This window comes from Marmota monax, unplaced genomic scaffold (assembly GCF_021218885.2).
Source record: "Marmota monax isolate L192 unplaced genomic scaffold, Marmota_monax_Labrador192_F-V1.1 WCK01_AAM20220418_F8-fsc00002, whole genome shotgun sequence".
Lineage (NCBI taxonomy): Eukaryota > Metazoa > Chordata > Mammalia > Rodentia > Sciuridae > Marmota > Marmota monax.
This window is the reverse complement of record NW_026693571.1, coordinates 26,356,534-26,384,077: the sequence shown is the minus strand read 5'-3', so window position 1 is coordinate 26,384,077 and position 27,544 is coordinate 26,356,534. Positions and strand designations below refer to the sequence as shown.

The 27,544-nt window shown below is 34.4% G+C and overlaps 1 protein-coding gene across 3 annotated transcripts in view; it reads left to right on the top strand.

The window, feature by feature from the left end:
- Ccser1 (coiled-coil serine rich protein 1) overlaps positions 1-27,544 on the top strand; it is a 1,227,237-nt gene that overhangs the window by 147,804 nt on the left and 1,051,889 nt on the right. For all 3 annotated transcript variants that reach the window (XM_058583852.1, XM_058583853.1, XM_046459067.2), the window contains exons 2-3: positions 11,539-12,903; positions 16,461-16,645. In XM_058583852.1, coding sequence (XP_058439835.1) covers positions 11,580-12,903; positions 16,461-16,645 — 1,509 coding nt within the window. In that variant the 5' untranslated portion in view covers positions 11,539-11,579. The remainder of the gene's footprint in view (positions 1-11,538; positions 12,904-16,460; positions 16,646-27,544) is intronic.

Here is a 27,544-nt window from a genome sequence, read left to right as displayed (position 1 = left end):
TGCATCTATTGAGATGACCATATGGTTCTTATCTTTAAGTCTATTGATGTGGTGAATAACATACATTGATTTCTGTATATTGAACCAGCTTTGCATCCCAGGGATGAATCCTACTTGATCATGGTGCACAATTTTTTTGATATGTTTTTGTATCCGATTCGCAAGAATTTTATTGAGGATTTTTGCATCCAGATTCATTAGAGATAGTGGTCTGTAGTTTTCTTTCTTTGAGGTGTCTTTGTCTGGTTTCGGAATCAGGGTGATGTTGGCCTCATAGAATGAATTTGGAAGTTCTCCCTCTTTCTCTATTTCTTGGAATAGCTTGAAAAGTATTGGTATTAGTTCTTCTTTAAAGGTTTTGTAAAACTCTGCTGTATACCCATCCGGTCCTGGGCTTTTCTTAGTTGGTAGTCTTTTGATGGCTTCTTCTATTTCCTCAATTGATATTGGTCTGTTTAGGTTGTCTATATCCTCCTGACTCAATCTGGGTAGATCATATGACTTAAGAAATTTATTGATGCCTTCACTATCTTCTATTTTATTGGAGCATAAGGATTCAAAATAATTTCTAATTATCTTATGTATTTCTGAAGTGTCCGTTTGATATTGCCTTTTTCATCCCGTATGCTACTAATTTGAGTTCTCTCTCTTCTTCTCTTCCTTATCATGGCTAAGGGTCTGTTGATCTTATTTATTTTTTCAAAGAACCAACTTTTAGTTTTGTCAATTTTTTCAATTGTTTCTTTTGTTTCGATTTCATTAATTTCAGCTCTGATTTTAATTATTTCTTGCCTTCTACTTCTTTTGCTGTTGTTTTGCTCTTCTTTTTCTAGGATTTTGAGATGAAGTGTGAGATCATTTATTTGTTGGTTTTTTTCTTTTTTTAAGGAATGAACTCCAGGCAATGAATTTTCCTCTTAGAACTGCTTTCATTGTGTCCCATAGATTCTGATATGTTGTGTCTGTGTTTTCATTTATCTCTAAGAATTTTTTAATTTCCTCCTTGATGTCCTCTATAACCCATTGATCATTCAGTAACCTATTGTTCATTCTCCAAGTGATGCATGATTTTTCCTTCCTTATTTTATCATTGATTTCCAGTTTCATTCCATTATGATCACATAAGATGCATGGTATTATCTCTACTCCTTTATAATGTCTAAGAGTTGCCCTGTGATATAATATATGATCTATTTTTGAGAAGGATCCATGTGCTGCTGAGAAAAAAGTGTAACTGCTTGATGTTGGGTGGTATATTCTATATATGTCAATTAAGTCTAGGTTATTAATTGTGTTATTGAGTTCTATAGTTTCCTTATTCAACTTTTGTTTGGAATATCTGTCCATTGGTGAGAGAGGTGTGTTGAAGTCTCCCATGATTATTGTATGGTGGTCTATTAGACTCTTGAACTTGAGAAGAGTTTGTTTGATGAACATAGCTGCACCATTGTTTGGGGCATATATATTTATGATTGTTATGTCTTGTTGGTATATGGTTCCCTTGAGCAGTATGTAGTGTCCCTCTTTATCCCTTTTGATTAACTTTGGCTTGAAATCTATTTTATTTGGTATGAGTATGGACACTCCTGCTTGTTTCCGAAGTCCATATGAGTGATATGATATTTCCCAACCTTTCACCTTCAGTCTATGTATGTCTTTTCCTATAAAATGCATCTCCTGTAAGCAGCATATTGTTGGATCTTTTTTTTTTTTTGATCCATTCTACTAGCCTGTGTCTCTTAATTGGTGAGTTTAAGCCATTGACATTTAGGGTTATTATTGAGATATGGATTGTTCTTCCAGCCATATTTGTTTATTTATATTACTTAACATGGTTTGTTTTTCCTCTTTGATTATTTTTTCCCTTTACTGTACTACCTCCCACTGTTGGCTTTCATTGTTATTTTCCATTTCCTCTTCCTGTAATGTTTTGCCGAGGATGTTTTGAAGAGATGGTTTTGTAGCTGCAAATTCTTTTAACTTTTGTTTATCGTGGAAGGTTTTAATTTCATCTTCCATCCTGAAGCTTAATTTCGCTGGATACACAATTCTTGGTTGGAACCCATTTTCTTTCAGTGTTTGAAATATGTTATTCCAGGATCTTCTAGCTTTCAGAGTCTGTGTTGAGAGATCAGCTGTTATCCTGATTGGTTTACCCCTAAATGTAATCTGCTTCCTTTCTCTTGAAGCTTTTAAAATTCTCTCCTTATTCTGTATGTTAGGCATCTTCATTATAATGTGTCTAGGTGTGGATCTCTTATGATTTTGTACATTCGGCGTCCTGTAGTCTTCTAGGATTTGGGATTCTGTCTCATTCTTCAAGTCTGGGAAGTTTTCTCTTATTATTTCATTGAATATATTGCTCATTCCTTTGGTTTGGATCTCTATACCTTCCTGTATCCCAATGACTCTTAAGTTTGGTCTCTTTATGTTATCCCATATTTCTTGGATGTTCTGCTCATGGTTTCTTAACAGTCTCGCTGAGCTGTCTATGTTCTTTTCAAGTTGAAATACTTTGTCTTCATTGTCTGATGTTCTATCTTCTAAGTGTTCTACTCTGCTGGTAGTATTCTCATTTGAGTTTTTAAGTTGGTTTATTGCTTCCTGCATTTCTAGGATTTCTGTTTGCTTGTTTTTTATAACCTCTATCTCCCTGTATATTTGATCTTTTGCTTCTTGGATTTGTTTATGTAATTCATTGTCCAAGTGATCTTTCATTGTCTGATTTTGCTGTCTAATGTCTTCCTTGAGACTCCAGATCATCTGAAGCATTTAAATCCTGAATTCTTTATCTGGCATTCCATCTGCTGTAGCTATTACCTCTTCTAAAGTTGAGTTGACCTGCATTGCTTGTGGTCCTTTCTTTCCTTGTCTTTTCATACTGCTCGTGTTTCTTTCTGCTTGGTGAAACTGTTGTGTTATTGAGTTTTCCCCCTATATATTTATATTGCTCTTGTATAGTTGCAAAGTCTCCCTTGCAGGGGCGGGCGGTGGCTGTGCTTCTCCTCCAATTGGGGTGATCTGTCTATCACGCCGGCGGGCCCCTGGGCCCCTTCTACAAGTCACGTGGTCTGCCTACCTTGCGGGCAACGGCTGGGCCCCTCCTCCAATAGGGATGATCTGTCTACCACGTTGGCTGGCCGCTGGGCCTGTTCTCCATGTTGCAGGTCTGCCCTCCCTGCAGGCGCAGGCGGCGGCCATGCCCCTCCTCCAATTGGGGTGATCCTTCAACTAGGCCGGTGGGCCGCTGGGCCCCTTCTCCGGGACGCTTGGTCTGCCTACCTTGTGGGCGGCATCTGGGCACTTCCTCCAACTCGGGTGATGTGTCTACCACGCCAGCGGGCCGCTGGGCCTGCTCCGCCTGTCGGTCGCAGGTCTGCCTACCTTGCAGGCAGGGGCGGCGGCCCTGCTCCACCCCTCCTCCAATTGGGGCGATGTGTTTACCACACTGGCAGGCCGCTCGAATGTTTATATGTTGATTGGTGTTTTGTTTACTTTTCTATGAATTTCATGTTTTTATTCTTTACGTTTTCATTTTCTTATTGTCATATAGTTCTTCCTATATTCCCTGTTTACTAATACATTTGAATGATTTTTTATATTTGTTGTTGATTTGTGTATCTTCTATGAAATGCTTGTTCCTGTTCTTCACTTGCTTATTTTTCTTTTAGATATTTTTCCTTCTTCTTTATAGGAATTATTTATACATTTCACATATCAATTCTTTTCCTGTTTTATATTTTCCCAATACTTTACCCCATTCCTTAAAGACGTCTACTGACTGACTGGCATGGGGATACCAAAGGCAAGTCCTCCCATCCCCTTCAGCTCAGGCCATTAATTATTGCTCCAGGGCTGCCCCAAGGAGTCATTTTGAAGATGGTTTTCACTTTTCAACAACATCTTTGTTAAGCTATTCATCCAAGACTCCCCCTGCCCCCAAGATTTGTGCTATCATGCCTCCTTTTCTTCTTCAGCTTTTAAGAATAATCCTTCAATAAATTGCTTGCAGAAAAATATTACTTAGGCTCTGCTTCTAAGACACCTAACCTAGGACACTGGGTAGTTTTTTTCTTTAGCAGTAGATATTTTTAAGACTAACAAAATTCTTCAAAGTAGGTTATGATTATAAAAACATACAATGGCTCTTTATTAACAAATACACTATGTTTTTAGACATGTATACTTTCTCTTTAAAGTTGTATATTTGTTGTATTAATATTTCATTTGGATATTGGCAGTATTGAATATTCAACACATTTATTACAAGTTTTGGAAATTTTGATCAGAGCTAACACAGTATTTTAGTTCTGAAAATATTGTCAGTTCTTTGCTCCTTGTCTGAGTTATTTTTGTTGACAGTAAACATTTACTCAATCATGTATAGTCAACATGGTCTAATATTTGGGGCCAAAAGCTAGGAAAGGATAAATTAAATTAAAGGTTGAGCATTCTTAATTTAAAAATCCAAAATTTAAAATACTCTAAAATCTTCAATTTTTTTGAGCACTGATATGACACCACAGTGGAAAATTCCACACTTGACCTCATATGACTGGTTACAGTCAAAATGCAGCTAAGTTAAAAATATTGTATAAAACTACCTTCATGCTATATGTATAAGGTGTATATGAAATGTAAATGAATTTCCTTTTTAAGCTTGGGTACCATCCCTGACATATTTCATTATGTGTATGAACACATTCCAAATTCTAAAAAGAATCTGAAATCGGAAACACTTCTGATCCTAAGCATTTTAAATAACAGATGCTTAACCCATGTTTATAGGAGGTGGTTTTTTTAAAAAAAGTTTCTTAATATTGTCTACATCATGAATTATTTTGTGGTATCTAGGGAGTGGTTCTAAGCTAAGCCCCATTGATACATGGGTCCTGCCTGCAGTATCTGCTACCCTTTCCGTTCTAAGTGGGATTAGCTCAGGAAATGACAGGACTAGTTCAGCAGTAGACAGAATTAGAACTTCAGACTGAAATAATTGGGGTAAATTATAAACTAGAGAAAAACATATCTGCTGTGAAACAACACAAGCATGGTTAATTGATCATGGTGATTCACTTATTGAGCATTTATCATGTGCTAGACCCCATTCAGTACTTTGTTGCATTTACTTATTTGCTATTCACAAAAATATTTTAGTGCAGATACTCCTCTTATTTTCACAAAGAAACTCAGCCTCAGGGTGTTGAGTAACTAATTTAGATCACACTAGAGTCACACAGGTCACACACGGATAAGTTGTATACAGATTTAATAATCTTAATTAAATGTATCTGATTGATTAATGATTTCTTGCTCTTTCTACCTTAGGCTTACAGTGTCATTCTTTTTCCTGTGACTGATCACCCTCTTGGTCCTGATCAGTCCATTCCTTTAATGTTTCTCATATTTTCTTCACTGACCCCACTGGCACAAGTGGCCCTTGTCAGTGTTGTGGGAGTGATTTGTCTGTTAAGAATGCCTCCATTATTTCTTCATTCATGTAAGACAAAAGTTTACTTAAAATAAATTGCAAGATAGTTAAAGTGAAAGAATGTTGAGGTATAATCCCAAAGCCTTTGCCTGGACTGAAAGACTTTCCAGATGACCCCTAAGTACCTAACAGATATGAGATTCATTAAGTCTGAGTAAAATGACACAATTAGATAGGATTGCTTGGGAAATTTCTTCCAGCTATTATCTTACTTAATTTGTGTAAAAATTAATCAAATCATTTCTTTCAATTTATTTCTTTTTAAAGAGAGAGAGATTTTTTTAATATTTATTTTTTAATTTTGGCGTCACAACATCTTTATTTTATTTTTATGTGTGCTGAGGATCAAACCCAGCGCCCCCGCACATGCCAGGTGAGCGCGCTACCTCTTGAGCCACATCCCTAGCCCTTAATCAAATTCTTTCAAATGCTTGTATATGAATTATTCCTGCTTTAGTTCCCTTAATGTTTAAAATTGTTATTCACAGAGTATTGGTTTCCTGCATTTCCCCACGTGGAGTAGAAGTGTTTTTATTGTTAATTTTTTTTTTTATTGTGGTTATTTAGGCTTTGTTGGTTATTTTCTGAGACCTTTTCTGAGCAGGAATGAGATTGGGGCCAGGTTTAATTTATGCAGCTTTTCCCATAAACACTTCAAATGTTAATCATTTGCTTTTAAATTTTAGTACAAATGTAAACTTAGGGGAAGTTCATAGTAAAGTATCAGAAGCATGACCTCCCTTCATTCACTTCTCAGTATTATTTCAGGTGTGTGTGTGTGTGTGTGTGTGTGTGTTTTCAATACTGAGATTAGGGCATAGAGTTTGATAACTAAATTATTTTCATGATGACTTTATGTGTCTCATACTCATACTCCATGTGTCACTTGTTTTTAATGTATTTCATCATAAGAGGCTGCAAATCTATTCTGTGCCAGGGAGTATTAATTTCTTTTTAATGTAGTACCTTCTCCTTCTTAAGAATATTCCTGTAAAATAATTATTATCAGTGTTTCACGTTATGTTCTTTGTAATGCCAAAGGAAAGTGTGGGTATAGATTTTATTTTATTTTATTTTTTTCAGTCAGTTTTGGGAGAGACAACACAAATACTGATGCTCATGACAGATGTGTGGCATCAGGACACCCTTCAACACCTCTGGCTCATAATGTGAACAACACAAGAGGTGTTCAATCTCTAGAAAAATACTTGAAAAATTATGGGGAAAATGACTGTGTTTTTTTTTTTTCTTTTACTGTACAGGTATACTCATTTGTGTTTATGGTAATCCTTTTCCAAGTTGATGCAGTTCTGAAACCCCACAAAGCTTTTTATGCCTTTGGTTAATGCATTTGGAATCATAGTAGGACAGTTAATATTATCAATATGACTTCATTATTTAATGTATTTTACATTTACTCAAATTTTAAATAAATTGCTTATTAGTGAGCTGTATAATCCCCAAAACTAGAATCAAGTGTTCCTCAAGCATCCTAAATAAGAAATGTGACTCTAATTTTATTTAGAATAAATCTACCATATGGTGGTATTATTTGCTAAGGTTTTGTAGATTACCAAATAAATTACTTTCTGGGTACTTTTTATTAAATTCTGATTCTAAATACCAAAGGGTGTATTTTCAGGTGCTCATTGTAAACTTCACGGAGATCAGACTGAATTTTATACCACTTCTAATAGGGTCAGTATACATCTGTGTTATGTTGTCAACAAGTTAGGATTATTTTTTTGTTAACTTAAATAGCATTAAAGTTTCAATTAGAAGATAATCCTTTTTTTTGTAACAAATTTGATTTTTAAAAGAGCATAATATTTATGGTAGTGGAAGCCCCTGAACAATAGATAGGTATAGATCAGCCTATAATGTGTACTTTTAAGACTTGTTATGATTCAAGTAACTGTCACTTTTGAACTGAGAAAAGTAGGAATTGAAAAAAAGATGCCTTATCTGACTTGGACATTTATAAAAATATATAAAACATACACGTTGGCTAAGGAATTAAGGGTTATTTTTATAATTATAGTGACACTATAGAAAAAGAAATGAAATTAGCATGTTATAACACTGTTACATTTATCTCTCATAAATAATTCAAGTTGATGTAATGGATTGTTTCATCCAATTTGTTCAGCATTAATTTTTTTCATGATGTTTTCAGGTGTTTATTGACAAATTTCAGATTATTGAACTGTAAATTGTTTGAAAGACTTGACAGACTTCTGAATGTCTAAAAGGTACATTGCAGCATAATCAATCTCAGGATTATTACACTTATTCATGACAGCAAAACATCAAATGTGTTTTCTTATTTATGTTTGAAATCCTGATGTGATCAAGTTACAACTTCATTTTCTGAAATCCGTTTCCTCTATAGGGACTAATGCTGTGTTGTAATAGGTAGCACAGTATCAAAGCAAAACCAGAGATGGACTTTGCCATTAAGAAGCTGAAGATAAAAATAGTACAGATAGATTCTGATTCCCATGTAAGGAGCTAATGCCTGAGGATATATAAAGAGAGAGTACAGGGTCCACAATGGAGCCAGTGGGAAGGAGGTTTTAGAGATGGCATCCTGGAAGGGAAAGCATGGTATCTGTGGGAGTTTTGCCACATTAAAGTCACAGAACAGGCAGCCTGAGCAGGTGGACCCACATCTACACAGGCCCTAAGGGTGAAAGTGAATAGAAAATGGCAGTCATCAGTGTAATTGGAGAATGAAATGTGAGGAGAGAAATAATGAATCTGGAGATTTAGAGAGTATCTAGGCGCTGAAGAGCCTTTCTAAAGAAGACGGATAATTCGAGTCTATATTTTATCTTTCTGTCATTTATTCCTTTTCATTAGGAAATAGGAGTTCATATAAAACAAGGTGAAATCTAAAGGATTTTTGTCTTTAATGGATTTTATATCTACCCCAGTTCATCTCATTGAACATTCAAACATGCTTTAGAACCTGTGGTGGTTTTACTTAAGGAAATTAGGACAAATGTTATTTGTAGATTAAATGTGTTATTTGTTCCCAGTGGAAGTCTGGCTCTGTTCATTATATGTCAGAAGAGGAGTGATTATTGTAATTTTTTTTGAAAAATTTTTCTTAGTTAAATCTTATGAATACTTGCTAAGGAGATATGGAATTGAGTCAGTTTTAGAAATTTTAATGCTGATCCAAATGCAAGAAATCCTTCTTAAAAGGCCAAGAATTATTTCAATATACATCAATTTTGAAGTACTTAAGTCATCATGGTGAATATCTTGGCATTAATGCATTTAAGGCCATAGGTTCACAACCAGCTGCAAGTCATTATGGTTTATAATGCTCTAATTAGGACACAGTTGTTCAGTAGGCACTGAATGGAAACTGAAATAAATGCTGCATATAAATGAAAAAAATCAGAGCTAAGAATGATGCTAATTAAAACATTAAGAATAAAATCATGGAAAATGTATTATTCATTGTCTCTAATTTGGAAAATGTAAGCTGTGAGGACAAGACATTTTTATTTGTGAAAAATAAGAGTTCCATTTATATTTAAAGCTTTCTTCAATGAAGACCTTATAGGAACACTGAAATGCTCAGGTGTGGCTCATGTACAGTTTAGATTTAAACTCAAATTCATGTGGAGGTAAAAGAAACCTTATACGGTGTTGGTGGAAATGTAAATTAGTACAGTCATTTGAGAAAACTAGAGAAGTTCCTCAAAATATTAAAAATAGATTGACTATATGATTTAGCAACTCCATATCTGAATATATATCCTAGGGATCTGAAATGAGAATTTCAAAGAAATGCCTTCACGTCTGTTCATTGAAGCATTATTAGTAATAGCCAAGATATGAAACAAAAGGATGAATGGATAAATAAAAAATGTGGTATATATATATATATATATATATATATATATATATATATATATATATATATATATATATCATGATATGCTATTCAGCTTTAAATGAGAAGGAAATTCTATATTTGCAACAATGTAGATGAACCTGGATTACTTTATGCTCAGTGAAATGAAAGAAGCCAGCACAGAGAAATAAATGCTATGTGGTCTCACTACAATTGGCATTTTAAAAAGTCAAACTTGACGAAGTAGGGGATAGAATCGGAGTTACTAGAGGTGACAGTTGGAATGGGTGGCATAGGGAATGGGGAGATGTGCAAAGGGTTGGTTACAAATTTTCAGTTATACAGGAGGAATGTATTTCAGGAATCTGTTGCATGGCATGGTGACTATAGTCAATAGTAGAGAAGTATGAACTTCAAAATTTAACATTTTAAATGTTCTCACACGAGAGATGGTGGATATATTAATTAGCTTGATTTAATCATTGCACAAAGTAAGCATATATCAAAATATCATGTTATACTATATAAATATATACAATTCTTCCTTGTCCAATTAAATAAATGCTATGTGATCTCACTAGCAAATTAAAAATAAAGTCAACTTTAAAGATTAACTCAGATTCAGTGATTGCAATGAAAAAATCATCCATTAAAATCTTAAAATGCAAATGTGTCAAACTATATTGTTTGAAATTATATCTGAGAAAAAATATTCTCCATTTTCATGTCTTCCTTCTTCAAGGAAATGAAAGTTTTTTTTTTTTAATTAATCAATTCTCCTATCTATAAGGATAATGAAGTGGAGGGTTTCTAATATTATATATTTATTAGTGTTTAGTCAGGCAGATTTGGTCACAAAAAACAATAAAATGAAACAGAGTCCAATTCAAGTGGACAAAGGGGGATTGGACAGTGCATTAAAAGGTTAAGTGAAATTTTAAAGCAAAGCGAAACAAAACAGAAGCACATCATGGTACATTGTGAAGCCCAGTGAAAAGTAGCAGCCAGCAGAGTCCTGAGATTGACTCTAAACTAGGAATCCCTGAAGAGGAAGCATGATTTGGTTCTCACTCCAGTGCATGCAGTATATACCAGGCTTACCTGAGCCAACCTTGAAGTAGAGATGGTTTAATTTCTTATTCCTGCTTGCTTGTTAGCCGAGTGACTTCAGATGAATTACTTCTGCGGTAAAACGCCCAGTTTTCATTCCGTGCCCAGTGAACCATTGTGTCCTAATTAGAAGTTTTACCTACTTCTAGAGTAAAAGGAAAATCTGTGGAAAATATTTAGTACAGCAAAAGTTGGTTAACTAGAGCTGCTGTCTTCTTCTCCTTCTTCTACCTCTGATTGATCATCAGCACCCTTGTGTACTGACGCTGATATGGCGCTCATAAATTTTTTGTTTTAGATTCCCTCAGTATATACTCTCACTTTTCTTAGGATTACCAACTGATTTAGCTTTCATGCAAGTCTTCAAATTATAGTTGTGTTTGCCTCATACGTTTAACTTTTTTATAAGCTTACCCTGTATCCTTTGTGGTTTAATTTCTTCTGTTAATAGCCTGATTATTTCTGAGCTTCCTAAATCGAACAACAAAGAGACGAATTTATCCTAATCATTTTTTTTTCTCAAAATGGAGATCTCAGTGTCTGGCTATACCTTTGTCTGATCTTTGACCCTGTTATGCTTCTGTCAATAACCTGCTGAGTCACATAGTTTAAAAAAAAAATGGCTTCATCTGGTGTTCTCCTACACAGGCAATGCTGGAGCATTTACTTAGCAATAATCATAGCTGTCACATGCTTCCTCCCTCTAATTAAGCACACGTAGAAAATTAAGATTCAATGATTTGCCAAAATTATGAAATCAGTTGTGAGTAGTTAGTCTGGCTCTTAAATAAATGATCTCATGTCACCCAACCTAATACACTTTTGAGTATACTTTAAGTATTTTTGGTTACATCAACGTTTTTTACCATTTGAAATTTTTGTAAAATATTGTATCACTTTTGTATTTATAAATTTAAAAGATTCTTAGGTATCAGAATTTAATCATTTATTGTTTTGGTATAACCCAAATTCTATGCTGTGCCTTGAAATGCAATATTTTGTTTTACTAGGTCTTATTTCTAATTGTATTCTATTGACTTGTTCTTTTTCTTTTAACTTTTCTCAGGTTGCTAAGTTGGCTATCCCCGTGCAAGCCTTGGAGTCCCAATGGGGGACTCAGGATCAAGAAGATCTACCTTGGTCTCACGGTTGCCAATATTTAGAAAAAGTATTAGCAGAAGACATGACTCTCTTCCTTCTTCACCCTCTTCCAGCAATACGGTTGGTGTCCACAGTTCTTCTCCTTCCAGCACTAACTCAAGCTCAGGTAGTACAGGAAAACGCAGGAGCATATTCCGAGCTCCTTCCATCAGCTTCCACCATAAGAAAGGGAGTGAACCTAAGCAAGAACCCACTAACCAGAACCTTAATATTTCAAATGGTGCTCAACCTGTTCACAGCAATATGCAGAAACTGAGTTTGGAAGAACATATTAAAACCAGGGGAAGACATTCTGTGGGTTTTAGTAGTTCACGACATAAGAAGATAACAAGATCCTTGACAGAGAATTTTGAAAGGGAAAAGGAGCACTCAACTAATAAGAATGTCTTTATAAATTGTCTAAGTTCTGGGAAAAGTGAGGGAGATGATTCTGGATTCACAGAAGAACAAACTCGCCGTTCTGTTAAGCAGTCAACAAGGAAGTTACTCCCTAAATCTTTTTCATCTCACTATAAATTTTCTAAGCCAGTTCCACAGAGCCAATCCATTTCGTTGGTACAACAGTCTGAATTTTCACTTGAAATTACACAGTACCAAGAGAGAGAACCTGTGTTAGTAAGAGCTTCTCCATCTTGTTCTGTGGATGTAAATGAACGGGCAGGAAGCTCTTTGCAATCTCCTTTGCTTTCTGCTGATCTTACCACAGCCCAGACACCTTCAGAATTTTTAGCCTTGACTGAAGATTCTGTATCTGAAGCAGATGCATTTCCTAATAGTGGAAGCTTAGCATCCCACTGTGACAATGGTGGCCCCAATGACCCTACCTCTCAGAGCTCTCCCAAACCTGCTGCTGTTACAAAGACAACAATAGAACTTATGGGAGCTGTGCCTGGTGCAGTTATGTCTCCTGGGAAATACAGGTTAGAAGGTCGATGTAGCACTGAATCTAATTCCTTATCAGAAACCTCTGCTGCTAATCAAAAGGAAGTGTCATTGCAAATCACTGAGCTACCGGTTAAGAATGTGAACAACTCAGAGACTCACCTATCAGTAGATACTCAAAGAGAAGAAAATATGCCATTACAAAATGGTGAATCAATGCCAAGGACAGGCTCTCCAAGGAAACTTGGATTCTATGAGCAACATAAAGCAATAGCTGAACGTGTTAAAGGGACTCATCCTATTTCAGATTCAAGGATAATACCTTCTTCTGGTGATCATCACATTTTAAACAAAACATCCTATGGTTATGAAGCAAGTACAGCCAGAGGTATGCTGCTTTTCTTTGTATAATACATGATGTGAATCAATGTTCATTATAATGTATTCAATTTTCTCACTTTATCTCATGTATCCACATTTTCTTCATTTTTTCACTCTACATTTCTTCTCCTTTGTTTTAAATGCTGCTGCTTCTTAATTTTAAATTTACCTCAATTATATATATTAAAAGCATAACTCATTAATACTATTCATTTTCCTCTACTATGTTACTCAGATTCTAACCTCCAAAGAAAGTGGAAGGAAATTAATTCTGTTTGTAATGTGACTTTATGTAGAATAAAGGCTGTCTTTTTTTTAATAATCCACTATGAAGTTATTGGTATTTCATAATTAGTGAAATGAATATATTTCATCCAAACTCATTATACATTTTTATGCTTTAAATTCTGTTGCTTATGTTAACAAATGTTTATTAACTAGGGCACATGATTTGATATAAATCATCCCTATCTCTTGACAAGAATTAATTGCAAACTTTAAAAGTAAGATTCATGGAGCATACAGCCCCTGCCTGATTTTGACCCTGTCTCTAAAATTAACTAGATGTGCAATCTGGCACTCATTCTCTTTAGTTTAAAAGAAAGGGTGTGTGTGTGTGTGTGTGTTGTGTGTGTGTGTGTGTGTGTGTGTGTGTGAGAGAGAGAGAGAGAGAGAGAGAGAGAATGAATTATCCCAGTTTGACTCCAGAAAACTTGGTTATTAAACATAAAATTCAGTTCAAGAAAACTTTTGGGTACTTCCTGTATACCCAAAAATGTGCTAAGAAATTTGCATATACTATTTTATTCAATGTTCACAAAACTTTCATACAGAGTTATTGATAAAAATTTATAATTGATAACATTACCAAGTCACTTTGTTAGCAAATTTGTTGAAATGCAGGCAGTTAAAAAAAAATCACACAAGTACCCTGATCTGAGCATTACACATTATATGCATGCATTGAAATGTCACTGTGTACCCCACAAATACATAGAACTGGTATAAAAATAAATTTTCTTTTGGTGCAAAAAGAAAGAAAAAAGCACCAAAACATAGAAATATGATTATATACCAAATATATATCTTACATATCAAATTCTTATTTAGCGGTGATGACTTGCCTCAATGTATAATTCAATACTGTGCTTTTTTGTCTCTGTGTAAACTAGGGAATAAGCAGTGATGATCTTGGTGATTATTTATCTGTTTGTTAAGAAAATGGATTTAAGACATTTAACACATTAAAATAATTTGACAATGTGTTACCTGCTCTTGTACAGATATTCTGGTAATATCAACAAGGAAAAGATGATATTCTACTATTTTTTATTTGTGAGAATATTGAATATTGATGTGCTCATCTTCATAAGGATTTTGTAATTTGGGACTTAAAAATTTTAAAATCAGTTTTAAGTAAATGTGTTTCAGGCAAGAAAGATGCTGCACACACTCAGTTCCATATACTAAATTTATTTTGTATTTGTTATGAAACATATAGTTAAGCTACTATATTATATGTACCTGAGTGTCTTAGATGTCCTATTAGTACTATTAATAATGAAATTAAATTTTATTCATTAGTTTTAAACTTATTTTAAAAAATTGCTATATTAGTCTAATAGGTTTTGTTAAAAAATGTTTTAACTAGTAGATGACCCTAAATAGAACAGTTAGTTTATTAATTTCTTCATTCAATAAGTATAGTTTTGACACTTTTTGTTTTCTGGAATCAAATGTGGAATTTTTTAAAAATTTATTTTAATTAGGTGTATATGACAGCAGAATGCATTTTGATTCATTGTACACAATTGCAGCACAACTTTACATTTCTCTGGTTGTACACGATGTAGCATCACATCATATGTGCAGTCATACATGTACCTAGGGTAATGATATCCATCTTATTCCACCATCTTTCCTACTCCCATACCCACACTCCACCCCACCTTTGTTTTGCCTCATCAAAATTCCCTCAGTTTTTCCATGTCTTTCCTATTGTGGATCAGAATCCATTTATTAGAGAGAACATTTGGCCTTTGGATTTCTGGGATTGGCTTACTTACCATCAATTTACCTGCAAATGCCATAATTTAATTCTCTTTTAATGCTGAGTAGCAGTTCATTGTGTGTATATACCACAGTTTCTTTATCCATTAATCTATTGAAGGGCATCTAGGTTGCTTCCACAGTTTAGCTACTGTGAATTGAGCTGCTATAAACAATGATGTGGCTGAATGCTATAGTAATGCTATAGCATGCTGATTTTAATTCCTTTGGGTATAGACCAAGGGGTGGGACAGTTGGGTCAAATGGTGGTTCCATTCCAAGTTTTCTAAGGAATCTCCATACTGCTTTCCTGATTGGTTGCGCCAATTTGCAGTTCCACCAGCAATGTATGAGCATGCCTATTCCCTCACATTATTGCTAACATTTATTGCTATCTGTATTCTTGATAACTGCCATTCTGAATGGTGTGAGATGAAATCTTAGAGTAGTTTTGATTTGCATTTCTTTAATTACTTGAAATGTTGAACATTTTTTCATATGTTTATTGATTGAATGTATATCTTCTAAAAAATGTCTGTTCAGCTCCTTAGCCCATTTATTGATTGGGTTGTTTGTTTTTTTAGTGTTAAGTTTTTGAGTTCTTTATATATCCTGAATATTAGTGTTGTATCTGATGTACATGTGGCAAAAATTTGCTCCCAAAATGTAGATTCTCTCTTCACCTCATTGATTGTTTCTTTAGCTGAGAAGCAGCATTTTATTGTGAGTATATCCCATTTATTAATTCTTGATTTTGTTTCTTGCTCTTTAGGAGTCTTGTTAAGTTAAATTGTTTTTAGCACTAGCAATACAACAGGCAGAAGTCTCACCTTCATGAAGCATATTTTCTACTGTGGATACTCAGACAATGAAAGTGCATATAAATAAATGTCATATGTTAATAATGGCTGAGTACAAGTTTTAAAACAGAATAAAGGACTGGGATTGGGAAGTGAGGTTGAGGTTTGCCTTTTTCAACATGACAAGAAGGGTGGCACCTAAGGTAGAATATTACAAAGATTTGAATGAAGTTAGAGCAAGCCATGAAGATATTTGAAAGAAATATATTTATGTGAGGATCACAGGTCTAAGGATGTAGGGCTGGAGCCTGAGGTGTTCCAAAAACCTCCAGAAGCTCATGTGGCATAGAAGAATGAAGGGTACAGGGTGGGGGGGATTTGAGGCCGAGCATCTCAACAGGACAGGCCCTAGTGTGAGGATGATGAAATGGGTCATGGCTCAAGGAACCAGGCAGGCCCTTTGGAAAGCTTTATGACTAGAGGAATGATGATGGTGGAGCTTCCTGTGTTAAGCAACATGGTTCTGGCCACCATGTGAAAGCTGGTTCTGGCCACCATGTGAAAGCAGGTTTGGTGTTGGGGATGCAGAGAGGCAGGTGCGAGTACGCAAGATAATTTTAGGGAGTATTATGCTAATTTCCAAGGGAACATCTATAAAAACTCAGTTTATATATTCATATTAATATATTCATATTAATTATTTTTCTTTTACTAGTTCTTGCCAGTAGCCTCAGTCCATATCGGGAAGGAAGGTTTATAGAGAGGCGACTCCGGTCTTCATCAGAAGGAACTGCAGGGAGTAGCAGAATGATTTTGAAACCAAAAGATGGAAATGTAGAAGAAGTAAATAGTTTAAGAAAGCAAAGAACGAGTTCCTCATCCTCAAAAATGAACAGTATGGTAAGTGTATACATATGGATGCAAATAATAAAATACTGCTTTATATATGTCTTCAGGTTTTTGCTTCTTGCAAAAAAATACACTGGCTGAAGGGTAGATATGTATTATTTGAAGGGAAAGTTGATCTCTATAGTTGATGTCACAAATCAGAGTCATTTCTCACTTGAGATTTCTACGGGGCAGAACAGATAGGTGCATACCATGACAGATCCCCTTTAGTTCTTGTCTTCTGTGCTTCCATGGGAAGTTTGCAATTCTTCATTTTAGAACAAGACCCAAAGATACACAAGGTAAAAAAAAACACTGATTGTGAGGATAGCCTCATTTCCCACTATAAAATGTAGTTTCATAAAACACACTTGCACTCATACCACCTTTAAGCCGTTTAGTCATCTCTCCTGTAGTGTAGCCAGGGTGCGCTACACGGGGTGCCGAGTCTGTGGGGGCCAATCCAACATGCCTATCTGAAGTTCGAACCCACTGCAGGTAAGTGAAATACCAGATTCCTGGTCCAAGCTATAGAGCCTGCGTTTAGGATGGGGTGTGTATGTTGGGTGTGGTCTGATCTTACACTTGTGGGGTGGGATGTTATATGAGTATGCATAAGAAGCTCCCTCACAGAATAAGGTGGAGTTGGGGAATGGGAATAGCTGAGGCTTGAACTTCATTCCATGGGTCAATGAGGACTTGTGTCTCATCTATGTTTGGATAAGTTTGCCTTTTTGGAATTTGTTTTGCTTGTTTTCTTGCAAATGTGTCCTTTTTCAGCAGTATATTTTACTCCTGTTGTTTAACAGCATTTCTTTAAAATTATTTACCTACCTACATACCTGCTTACCTCGATCTACCCATCCATAGATATTTGTTGAAAAAGCTAATAAATAAATCACTTATAATATCTCTATGTACCTTAGATAATATAGTTTCAAATGAAAATTCTAGGTAAGTTATACATGATGATTGTATTATGCAGAATCCTTCAGTTAGTATGGTTACCTTGAGTTTTAGCAAAAGCATTCTGCTTGAAATTGGAAGTTATAGTTATTATTTGGGCTTCACCATTTCTTAATATTGGTCAAACAAGGAACTAATGAACAGCCAAGGATATTGGGCTTCCTGGTTACATTGTACGAAAAGATTATAATGGGTTTACATTTGAACATAGTAAGATAGTAAATTGTTTTTCTTTTGTACATTGAAAGTGTTATATCCTTATTGTTGTAGTTGATTTTTTTAAAGTATGAGAATATGTTTAAAAAAGATTTTCATTTGATGAAACCCAAGAAGTTAGAGATAATTGGGAATTATTAAACATTTTTTTCTTCAGATAATTTACATTATTTCTTTATATGGAAGTATTTATATTGATATGTACAGTATAAACTCCTCTTGCTCAAAGTTGAAACTTTTATGTATTCTCATATATCAGATGTTTTTCTTACACCACGTGATTTAAATAATTGCCATTGTAAAAGCGAAAAATCACACTTCTTCTCAATTCCACTTCCGAGATTTACAACTGAAAATGTCAAAAAACATAGAAAGTGATTTTGTTTTTTTGTTTGAACCCTTGTTTAAAATTTTCAAAAAGTGTTCCTGCAGAGTTACAGTCATTCCACTAGATGGCAGTATTACACCATTGCCATGTGGTTGACTAGAAACCTGGGGTGAAGGTATTGAACCTGTTCTCTCAGTTTATGGTTTGTACTAATTGAAATAAATACTGACACTTTTGAACCTTAAAATACTTAATGATTTCACTGTTTCCCTTTCTATTTTCCATATACATTTCATTCGTAATTTCCCTTATTATTCAATAGTTAATTTATAATGTGCAAAATATATTATTTTAGCAATGCAAGGAAGAAATGCTAGGAGGCTCTAGGTAATTCTAAATCTGTGTTGAACAAGTGACAAGTATGTAGGAAATCATAGCTTTATATGTGAAAAGTGACACATTTTCTATATTCCTCTTCCAAAATAGCTCAAGCAACTGTACATACTTGAGAATGAATCTGTGGTTTAGTTATTATTTCCTTTTAAAGAAATAATAACAGGTGTTTTAATGTTTATTAGTGTCAAGGGACACTTAATGCTTTGAACATTGAGTCCTCATAGAATTACTATGGACTAAGTCTTACTGTTTTAATCAAGTTTTGCAAAAGCCAAAAGATAAGACACTATGAAGATAAATAACTTTCCCAAAATCATATAGATAGTAAATGCCAGAGGTCGGATATGGCTTTTTAAGTTTAAAAACCTACAGGCTTTTTTAAACCTACAGGCTTTGGGGAGAATGTATTAGCTTTAAAATTAATTTCAAGCACTTTTTAATTTTGTTCTGTTAATTCTGTTGAATTAACAGAACATGAAATTAACATGTTTATTTCCCAGCAGCACCAAAAAAAAAAAAAGAAAAGAAATTAACATGTTTAAGGCAACCTATGCTTGTGTCAGTCTATACTCTAACCCTCTATAACAGATAGAAAAAAACGGAAAAATTAATACTTATTTTGAACTTAAAATATACTAGTATTTCTTAATATAGTGATGAGTGCATCAGTGTCTCTACTGAAATATATAACATCAAATGTGGATATGCATACCAAGGTGGAATTCCAGTCCTTTGTACAGTTCATGGGATGTCAGATATGGGTCTGTTAAGATGCCAAGGTGTTCCTGCATGGCAGAAGATACACTATAATGGATTAGATGCATGAAAATTCTAGTGTTTTTGTATACTTGTGGGATATTGCAATCTAGAAGAGAAAGGGCACATTGAATTAATTTATAAAATGTCAGTGGCCCAGAAACAGCTGGAATTTGCTTAATTTTTTTTACAGGGAAAATATATCTAAAACTATTTAATAGACATTCACATTTATTTAATTTTTTTTTTCAAAGAAACCACTATAGAGACTTTTCTTTATTTTTATCTAAGGAGAAACTTTCTCAATACTTTCCATAGGATTGTCTAAAAAAAGCTCAAAGAGCTTTTCTAGAAATAGGGTTTTCTTCTTTTTTCTTTCTTTCTTTCTTTCTTTCTTTCTTTCTTTTTCTTTCTTTCTTTCTTTCTTTCTTTCTTTCTTTCTTTTTCTTTCTTTCTTTCTTTCTTTCTTTCTTTCTTTCTTTCTTTCCCTTCCTTCCTTCCTTCCTTCCTTCCTTCCTTCCTTCCTTCCTTTATTTCTTTTTTTCTTACAAGCTTTCCCTTTGAACTCTGATTTATAAATGAATAAGCATAAGGTTTTGTTATGGTTTCACAAATTTCATTACACAGTGAATTCTCACTCTGGATATTTGCAGGATCACCCTGTCCTGATTTTTTTAAAAAAATAATAATGTGAGGGTAAATTCATAAATAATGAGCAATACAAAGGAACTGACATTCAAGGCAGGAAAGTGCCTGGATTGTGATAATCTTGATTAAATGATAAAAAATAAGCTTCAAGTCTTAGTGACTTTATAATATGCATTTATTTCTCACTCGAGTTATATGTTCATGGTGAAAGGTGCCAGGGGTTCTGTTGTGTCTCTTTGCTCTGTTTTCAGAGTAGCTGTCAAAGCAGCTACTATTGTTAACCTTGCCTTTTACCATGGTAAAATATAAAGAGACTCTGGAGGTCCTGATAATAAAATGCTCTGACCTATGAAAGTCACTTCATTTCTGCTCACAACTCATTGGTCAGATCTCATCAGGTGTCCCAAATTAGACACAAAAGAGGCCATGCAATCTCTCCTTGTGTCTGGAAGGTATAGACTTGATTTGTGTTTGGTGAGCACCAATGACTATCATTTCAACTATTTTTTGTATCTCCATTTTTTAATTCAGTGATATTTCCTGCAGGCCTCTTCCTTACCTGTTGTCCAGTCATTGAATGCCTCACACTGGGTTGGTCATTTGTTGTTGAAAAAGATGAAATCACATCTGAAACTGAAGGATTAATGTATAAGGATGAGTTTTGGTTTTTGGGACGTTCTCTCCTCCCTTCTTAATGTCCTTGAGATGTATACTTTAAATGGACTGAATTTACATTTTTATTTGACTCAAGGAGTCTTACTGTATTTGGAAGTATTTTATTACATTACAAATTTGGTTTGGAAAGTTGATTATCTTTAGTTCACTCAGCAAATGCATTCATAGTGTTGCTCTGAACTGTTGTGCTAAGTGATCCTGACAGCAGTCATTTATGGCCACTTTTGCTCTGATGCAGCATAATTTCCTCTCATTTGCAGTTGGGCATCCTGCTGCCTTTGTGTAGAAACTGTGACTGGCACAGTAAAAACATCAGTCTTAGGAATGCCTTGGTGGAAGTGAGGACCAGATTTATGTTTGATTTTAAAACAAGAAAAAGTAGTTACATACATGTATTTATTTTCTCATGAATATTTTAATGCTTTGGTATGTTGAACTCTAGATAATCACTGTTAATAGTTGAACAATTTAAGACTAATTAATCAAGCACTATTTAGGAGACTCAAGCAATTTATTATGCATATGCTTTTTTTCTGGGCCCTGTGGGTTTTTTTTTCACTTATTAGCTTATCCTTTGTTCATTACTATCAGTTCATTCATGAATTCAGAGTTTCTTTAATAAATACTGATTGAGAACTTATTCTGATGATACAAAGAAGAGTCACTTGAGGATTTTAGAGTCCTGAGATAAGGAGAAAATAATGTTGACCATGATCTTGTCAATACAACAAATTTAACCATTTTGATACAGTAAAGAGAAAGACACAGAATGAATCTCAATATTAGTATTCCAAATAGCAGTTGAAAAAGACTCCATCTCTACAACCTGCCTGGCAAAAGAATTCCAATGTCCTCATTTGGGATAGGCACCATCACATTTCCATTCTGTGGGGTGAAAGTTGTTCATTAAGAGCAAAAGAAAGATGATGATTATACCTGACTCAAGATATGTCTCCCCTGAATCCTTAAGTCCTTAATGAGAATTTGCAATAAGTAATAATGCTAATGGATGTTGGGGTGTTAAAATAATAGCTTTTGGTATAACTCATTATCAGTGAGATTAAAGACAATGTAATTGCACATGTCAGACATGTTTAATGAGCAAAGGAAGTCAGTAATATTTTTAGGGAAATGGAGTTATACAAATCATCCTCCTCAATCCTTGTAAATGTGAAGAAGGGAAATCACAGGTATCACTCCTTAAGTGTGAAATTACATTTGTTGATAACTGGTATATTAATTTTAGATTAATAGCCCTAATCCACAATGGCTTTATTGATTTAGTTACTGATGGCATTTTCCTCTCAATGTTCTTTGAGGTTATCACACATAGAATAACCAGCATGTAGTTATTTGAATGTACTTCATTTTGGCAATTAGACTTCAGTCATGTAAGTGAAAGAAATGTATATTTTGGCATTCCCAGCAGGTATTAATATTGTATTTGATGTAGAAATAAGTTTCTAATAAATATGAATGAATTAAAAGTAAATTTGCTGATTAGGTAGTGATATTTTCATTTAGAAAGTGTCACAATTTGTATGTTTGATGCACAAAGGTATAAACAGCTTGTTCATAGATTGAATTTAGTTCCTTTTAAGTGAGTTTAACTTCGGTTTAAATAACTAGAACTGCAGAATCATCATTATTACTGCTCTGACCATGGTGTTGGGCGATACATGTGCACAATCCCCTCTTCAAGACATCAGAAGAAACTGTCTTGATATGAACCATCTCGATCTTGCACTGGGCTATACAGCATAATAGGCATTTTCCAGGGAGCCATATCCTGTACATTTCTACATTCTGTATATATTTTCTATTAGTAATCCTAGATAGTTAGACATATTCTACAGAAAGTAGTTCATAAATAAAATGTCCTCATAAAAACAATTTAGAGTGTCAGCTGTGTATTTCTGGGAAGACTTTCATTAGAATATTACGAGATCACACCAGCTCACCTGCTTTCTTTCTGTCCAGGAAACATGCACCCTTTCCCCTATAACAGGGAAAAGGGAATATAGATCAGCTTAACCTGGGCAGTGAGTATGAACTTTGAACACACTTCAAATGGGCTGTCCAGTTCTTGCAGTCCTCCACTACCCCCCCCCCCCAAATTCAGATTTTTACTCATAAGTCCTTTATTTTCTACGATTTTAAAATAAATCTTTGTCCCTTCATTCTCTTAAAGCAAATATTTCCACCTGTCATCTGGATTGTAACTCATCTACATTGGAGCGGTACTCCAACAGTGTTTTTTCTGTTTTCCTTTGGTTTCTCCTCCATCTCCTCATTGCTGTCAGTTGGTGACATTGCCAGTATTTCCATCCTTGAGGAGAACACACACAAATCACTCTTTCTATATTCTGTCTACGCCTGAATTTTCCATCCTGATCCTTCTTTTTCCCTATGAGGCAAGCAGCCCTGCCTGACACCTGCCCTCACTTCTCACCTTCACATACTTTAGCTCCTCCACAGGTTCTCAATGTCAGCATTACCGACCTGGTTTAGTAATTCCTTGTTAGAGGAGCTGCCCTGTGCACTCTTGGAATGTTTAGTAGCATCCCTAGCTCCTAATCACTAAATGCTACTAATGCCTCCATGTGTAACTACCAAAGATGTCTCCATGCTTTGCCAGCTACACTGCAGTGGATAAAAGTTGACTAGTTGAGAACCCAGGCAGCAGTGACTTTCCGGTTTTCAAGTCCTTTCATTCAGTCTCATCTTTTCTTGATTTCTCATCATTATCTCCTACTGTTGAGGGCTCTGTTTGTACCCTGATTCTCTCCTATTTACCATGCTAATTTTACTCTGGTTGTGGTTATTCTCTTCTTTTCTCTTTCCAGACCCATTCGCAGGCTGCTTCTTTGTCACACCCGCACTTAAAGCACAGTTATTCCTTGGTGTTTTGTCCTTGACTCTTTCTTGCCTTTTCATTTACTTATCCAATCTGAAAACTTAAGACCTAGCAGAGGTTCTATGAGGATTCCAGATGAAAAGGCTGAAAATCTGTTATATCAGAAATATGAGAAAATCAGAGGAAGAATCACCATATATTTAGATTTTTGGAAATGGAATGAGTGTTAATAAAAAATTTATTGGCATACGGAGAAACCCTGAGGGCATCTGTCTTTGTAATAGATGCAGAGAAATATGTAGTAAAGTTACTTTTGCCCAAGAGTTCATGGTGTAGCTCTCCCCGCATTTCATTTTTATTACTATTTTAATTTTTGTATACATACATGTTTTAGCCTCCTTTTATGATACTTTTAACATTCTCAATCCCCATTTTGGGCCTAAATTCACACTGCAGACCGGCAATTGTACCGCTTAAAATAGGACCGCTATGTTGAAATCAGTGTTAATATACTGCTATAATAGAGAGTAAATTCTACTTTCACTGCTATAACCCAAAATTATACATTTTTTTTAAAGCAAATTGACAGCACCTTTATTGAGCACAGGATAGGTACTGGTGTACGTTGTGGGCCTTATTTAAGCAGCATGTATTTGATATTACAGGAAACTTGGCAACTACAACACACACAACCAACCTGTATCTAACACCATGACCTCTGAACTGCTATTTCTTCTTTGTTTCTTTTAATCTCCCAGGGATTGTGTCTCAGGCTGGCTCTGTTCCAAGAGGAAACTTGTGTGCAGTGTGTTGGGGAGGGGAGAGAAGTGGAGCTATAAAATATCTTTCTTGTTTCTAACAATATAAAAAAATGTAAAAACTTGATGAGAATGTAGTGAAATAATGAAGTCTTACACTTTATAATATTTTCATATTTTATTAAATTCCTTTGATACCCTCTAATCTTTAATATGTTACTAGAATTTTTATTTTATTTTTTGTGAAACTATTCTGGAATAAAATCACATTGCTCAAACGTCAGAGGCACACTTTTCTAAACACACACACCAAAAAACATGATCAAAATAGAAAAATTTGCAAAATAGGGATTCTCATTTATTAGTTAACATGTTTTCAGTTTATTTTAAGCAAGTATGGTATGACAGAAGCAGGTTATTTAAGAAAGGACATGAAATTCTAACCTCATTTCTTTCACTTAATAATACTGCTTACGCTATAGAGTGGTTGGAAGAATAAAATAATATATTTTATGTGCAAAGGCTTTATAAATTTAAAAGTAAAAGACAAAATAATACAGTGGTTGGGTTTTAATCAATAACCTGAGTCAAAATGAGAAACATTGAAAAAAATTACTTTTTAAACTAGTCATTTAGAAAGAAAAGTTTTTTAAAAGCCAAATTCTCACTTTGCATATATCTTTTCATGACAACAAGTTAGCTCCTGTGAGCCCTGACAAAAATGTTCTTAAAAATTCAACTTGTTTATATATTATTACTTTTTAAGGGTAATCCACTATTTGATTTCTCATTTTGTTTTTCAAAACTGTTTTTCAAGATTAATTTATATCACTTGGAAAAAATAATGGAATGGTACACTTGAAATTTGAATACTATGTATGATATATTACACTTTAATTAGAAGGCTTTCCCAACCCAGTTGTTTCCTGATTTTTAAATCAGGAAAAAAGTCCTTAAGGTGTTTAGACTATTTACAAAGAAACATGATTTGCATTTTTTAAAATAAAAAGCAAGTTTAGCTATTTGTGCACTTATGTAATTGATTACATAATAACTACTATTGTTAGCTGTTTACATGTGCACTTATATAATTTATTACACATTAACTATAAATTACTAATTTAAATTATTTTCTGTTAAATCTTAAGATAATACTTACATATTTATAAGTAGTGGTTTTAATGATTAAAAGGAATGTTTAAGAAAATAATTGTAGATCAATGTATTTTCCCTTAAGAATAAATTTTGAAAGTAGTGTATTTATCAGTACTGGTGTGTTCTGTGTTGATTTCAAATCTATAAATATTTGTGAGAAAAACTTTTATAACACAGAGCTTTTGTGCTTGCTTTTCTTACTTCTCTCTTCATTCTCTCACAAGAATACCTCTACCAGTAGGGTATTCAGCTTGGATGTTTAAATTTTATGAAATTTGAACTTGAGGGTAACCAGCTGTCAGATAATTCATGTCATGTATTAGGCACTGGTTGAGATGAGACAGTATGTCTCAGCATGCTGCTGCCTTCTGTAGATTTATGTTCCAAAGAAATGTGGGCACATTAATACAAATAGTGATTTTAAATGAAAAGAAGATCAGCCACCTAGCTATGGTTCATGAATCACAGTGATTTTCTCTCTGTCTCTCTCTATTATTTTTTTAATAATAATAATAAAAGTAGATAGAAAGTATCACTGAGCCAAGTGGGTGCCAGAGGACTCTGATCCTAAAGATTTAACTTGACCCAGCAGTCCACTGGAAGTTGCTATAGCTGAGAAAAAAAGAACCACAGCATCAATGCTGAGCTTACATTTAGAGAAAGAGAAAGGAGCTATTAATGCGTGATCTTCACCAATAGCATTTATCTCTCTAGGAAGTCCTGCATAACAAAAGGGAGTTGGGCCACCATTAAGTTTTATGAAGTGATACTGTGATTTCTTGAAGGGAATTTACTATTACGCTGCAGGAAGCCTGTGAATCTGTTAACTAAAGAAATTCAAAGATAGCCACTGTTGTCAGTATATAGTTTTGCTTTGCATTTTTTTTTATTCAGTGTAGTGGAGTTGAACATGAAAGATGGTAGCATCTTGAGCTTTTCATGATTCTTTCCTTTTGACAAATAGATCTTTAGTTAAATTTTAGGAAATCAGAATAAATGACCCATACAAATGATTTCTACAGAAATTGGTTTTTGTTCTTATAAACAACAACATAAAGTGGTTTTTCAATTTTAGTGTTATGGGTTTGCTAAAAATGTCTATATTTTTTCAAAAAAGTATGAATACTTTTACCATAAAATAGCAAATTCTTCTGGTTTGATAAGCAAGTCAATCTTATTAAAGTAATACATAAAGCATCCCTGAAAATATTTTTTTTCATACTGAAGGCGAATTGCACAATGAATTAACAATAGAATTGCTTAGGATAAAGCAGTATCTCAAATTGAAGACAAAATAAAAACATGATTTTATTAAGTGGACTTAATAACATCACTTAGTATGTATTCTCAGTTGAAGCCAGTGCTAGCTAGGTGCCTATCCCAAGTCTCTGCTGCTGCTGGAGTGGGTGGGGAGCGACTGGTCAACAAGAAGAGGTCTCTTCACTCAGGCTGCTGAGTGCTCATGTTATTGCATCAGGAGGTACATGAAGTCTTCTCATCTCATTTCTATTGATTACTTGGTAAAAAGTTTGCTAAGCTTCACCATTGTAAAGTTATTATTTTTTCTCTAACCAAATAATAGGCAAATCTCTGGAGAAATACTTTGAAGCTATGTAAATATCCTCTGTCAGAACATAATCATGAGTTTCTCTTTTATTCAAAGGATCAGAATCCATTACCATCCTTATTTATCTTGATGCTCAAACTAGTCCAGATTTGATACGTGGGAACCTCTTCAAAGTGCTTCTGGGATTTCTGTAAGACATCAACCAACAAATGTCTAGTCTTTAATAGACTAAAGCTGGGTGATAGTTGGTGCTGTTAGGCTGAGGAAAACCATCTTTTAGTAAACACTGCGTCTTGCACAGCTTCCAGCTCTGGAACTGGATATGTTTTACTTCATACATTTTTTAAGCTCTACGTTGGCATAATGATTTTCATATCAGCAGCTCATTTCCCAGGATTTCAAGGGGAACTAATTGACTGAATGATTTGCTGTTAAATCCTACATTGAAATATATCTTACATTTTATTTTGAGTTTAGTTACCCTATTACAATGAATAAATAAGAAGCAAACAGTTACTTAATTTTAAGTAAATACGTATTCTGTTCCTTTCACTTAATTCAGTTAACATTTTGCAATGTGTAAGTAGTG